Source organism: Pygocentrus nattereri, chromosome 19 (assembly GCF_015220715.1).
Source record: "Pygocentrus nattereri isolate fPygNat1 chromosome 19, fPygNat1.pri, whole genome shotgun sequence".
Lineage (NCBI taxonomy): Eukaryota > Metazoa > Chordata > Actinopteri > Characiformes > Serrasalmidae > Pygocentrus > Pygocentrus nattereri.
In genome coordinates, this window is record NC_051229.1 from 39,743,521 (window position 1) to 39,745,598 (window position 2,078).

The 2,078-nt window shown below is 45.0% G+C and overlaps 1 protein-coding gene across 1 annotated transcript in view; it reads right to left on the bottom strand.

The window, feature by feature from the left end:
- Positions 1 to 1,316: 1,316 nt before the first annotated feature.
- Positions 1,317 to 2,078, bottom strand: part of prdm13 (PR domain containing 13) — a 9,856-nt gene continuing 9,094 nt past the window's right edge. Inside the window, exon 4 of the mRNA XM_017687045.2 lies at positions 1,317 to 2,078. This exon is cut by the window's right edge and continues 940 nt beyond it. Coding sequence (XP_017542534.1) covers positions 1,505 to 2,078 — 574 coding nt within the window. The 3' untranslated portion in view covers positions 1,317 to 1,504.

The window sequence follows — 2,078 nt, forward strand, 5'->3', positions numbered from 1 at the left end:
AGTTCACTCACCACCTCACTCCCATGATGAAAAGATATCAAAGATAATCGGACCCCCTAACAATGATGCAAGACCTGGTAGACACCAGAGCAGCACAGCTAGAACCGACTGGGAGAAGCAGAAAATGCAGCCAACTTCTACGATCGACCCTCTTAAAAACGATGACTGTTCAAGGGTTCTTTAGTGAAGGGAATGAAGTCCTCTTTAGAACACCTTCACGCTTCAGTGTTCCTCTGCATGGTGGAATGGTTCTTCAGAATGACAGAGAATTTATAGCTTCTTTATAGAAACATAGAACCATATATGTATTTAGAAATAGAACCATTCCCTTTGCTAAAGAACCCTTGAAACCCATTTTTGAAGAGGGAATATTTCTTTGAGCAACTGAACACTGAAAAGAGTGAAAGCTGCAATAAAGGTTGGACACTAAACACTGAAAACACAACAGCACAACGTTGCAGTCACTGCTGGAGGTTTTGGCTTATTTACTGTTAAATACCTGTTCTACGTTTTTTCTTTTCTACGTTAACTTGTTTCTGACGCTTTTTTTCTGACTGCAGATTCAGTGACTGAAAAGGGGTCTCTGCATTTTGCTGTTAATAAAACCTGATTTGATTATTTTTATTGATTTTTTTTTTTTTTATTGTTTCTCTGTATAAAATAAACAAAAAGACACTGTTGCATCTCGAGCCTGTGAGCGGATCAAACTGTCCTCCTGAGATGATTCTCCTCGCAGTCACAATTCATAACCATAATTAATGATGATATTAATGATCAAACATTTTTCTCTCTTTTGTCATTTATTTAAAAACTGACAGAGAAAGGAATTTGATTGAGGAAAAATATGTCATTTAACAATATCAATTATTAACAGTCATTACAAACCACACCTGCAACAGTTAATACCATAATTACATTTGTACATAAAATTTGGGGGAAGAAAAATAAAATCACACGATATTTTTTAAGAAACACCCAACAGTTCTTTATCTTTATTATACCTGAATGGGGGGGGGGGTTAGAAGGGAAAAGTGCAAAAGGCCTGACAGGCAGCGCCGAGGGGGGGTTAGAAAACAGGAGATTATAAAACTAAAGAACTAAATTAAACTGTTTACAAAAACACGGAATAAAAAAAACAATACAAACAATTCAAAAGAAAATGAAAAATGCAGATTTCTTCAGATCCCGTCCTCCGTTTGTAACTGTGCGCGCAGGAAAGTGTCGTATAAAGTGCTGCTCCAAAAGGGTGGGCGGGGTGGGCGGGTGGAGGGAGGGGGTTGGGTTCTGTAGTTTCTGAGAAATTTTCATAAAATGTAAAATTTGATGGACAAAATTTGAGAAAAACATGAAATTCTTTTTTTCTCTTTTATTATTATTATTATTTTTTTATTTTTTGCCATACTGGAGGAAATACGTCACAGCCAAACAACAGAGATCAGTATGTACAGGTGTGATGGACCCATAGCCGCTCAGCCCGGTTCGGTCCGGTCCTCTGCTGGTTTAGTCACTGTTTCAGTGAGACCGGCTCCTGGTCGCTCTGCTCGTCAGTGAAGCACACGTCCACGTCGCTCTCCTCCTCCTCGCTCTTCCTCCCGACCTCCTCCTCCTCCTCCTCCTCGCCCTTCTTCAAGCTCGCGCCGGGAGTCGTGGTGCCCGCGCGCTGACCCGGATGCCTGGACTTCACGTGCCTCTCCAGGTCCCTCCTGCGCACCAGCACCTTCCCGCAGTGGTCGCACCTGTACGGCGTGTTTCCCTCCGCGTGCAGCCGGATGTGCTTGTTGAGGTTGCTGGGGTCGCCGAAGGGCCGGAAGCACACGCGACACTTCAGGGGCTTGTATCCGGTGTGCGTGCGCATGTGGATCTTCAGCCCGTACTTGCGCGAGTACAGCTTCCCGCAGTACAGGCACAGGTGGCCCTTCTTGGGCTTACCTGGAGCGCACGTGGAGGAGCGCACGGACGTCTCGAGCCCTCCCCGACCCTTCATCACCTCTTCGTCAGCGGTCGCTGTCGTCATCATCATCTCCGATAGGCGCCGTTGCGCGTGCGCCGCTACGAGGTCGCGATCAAGTCCCCCTCCG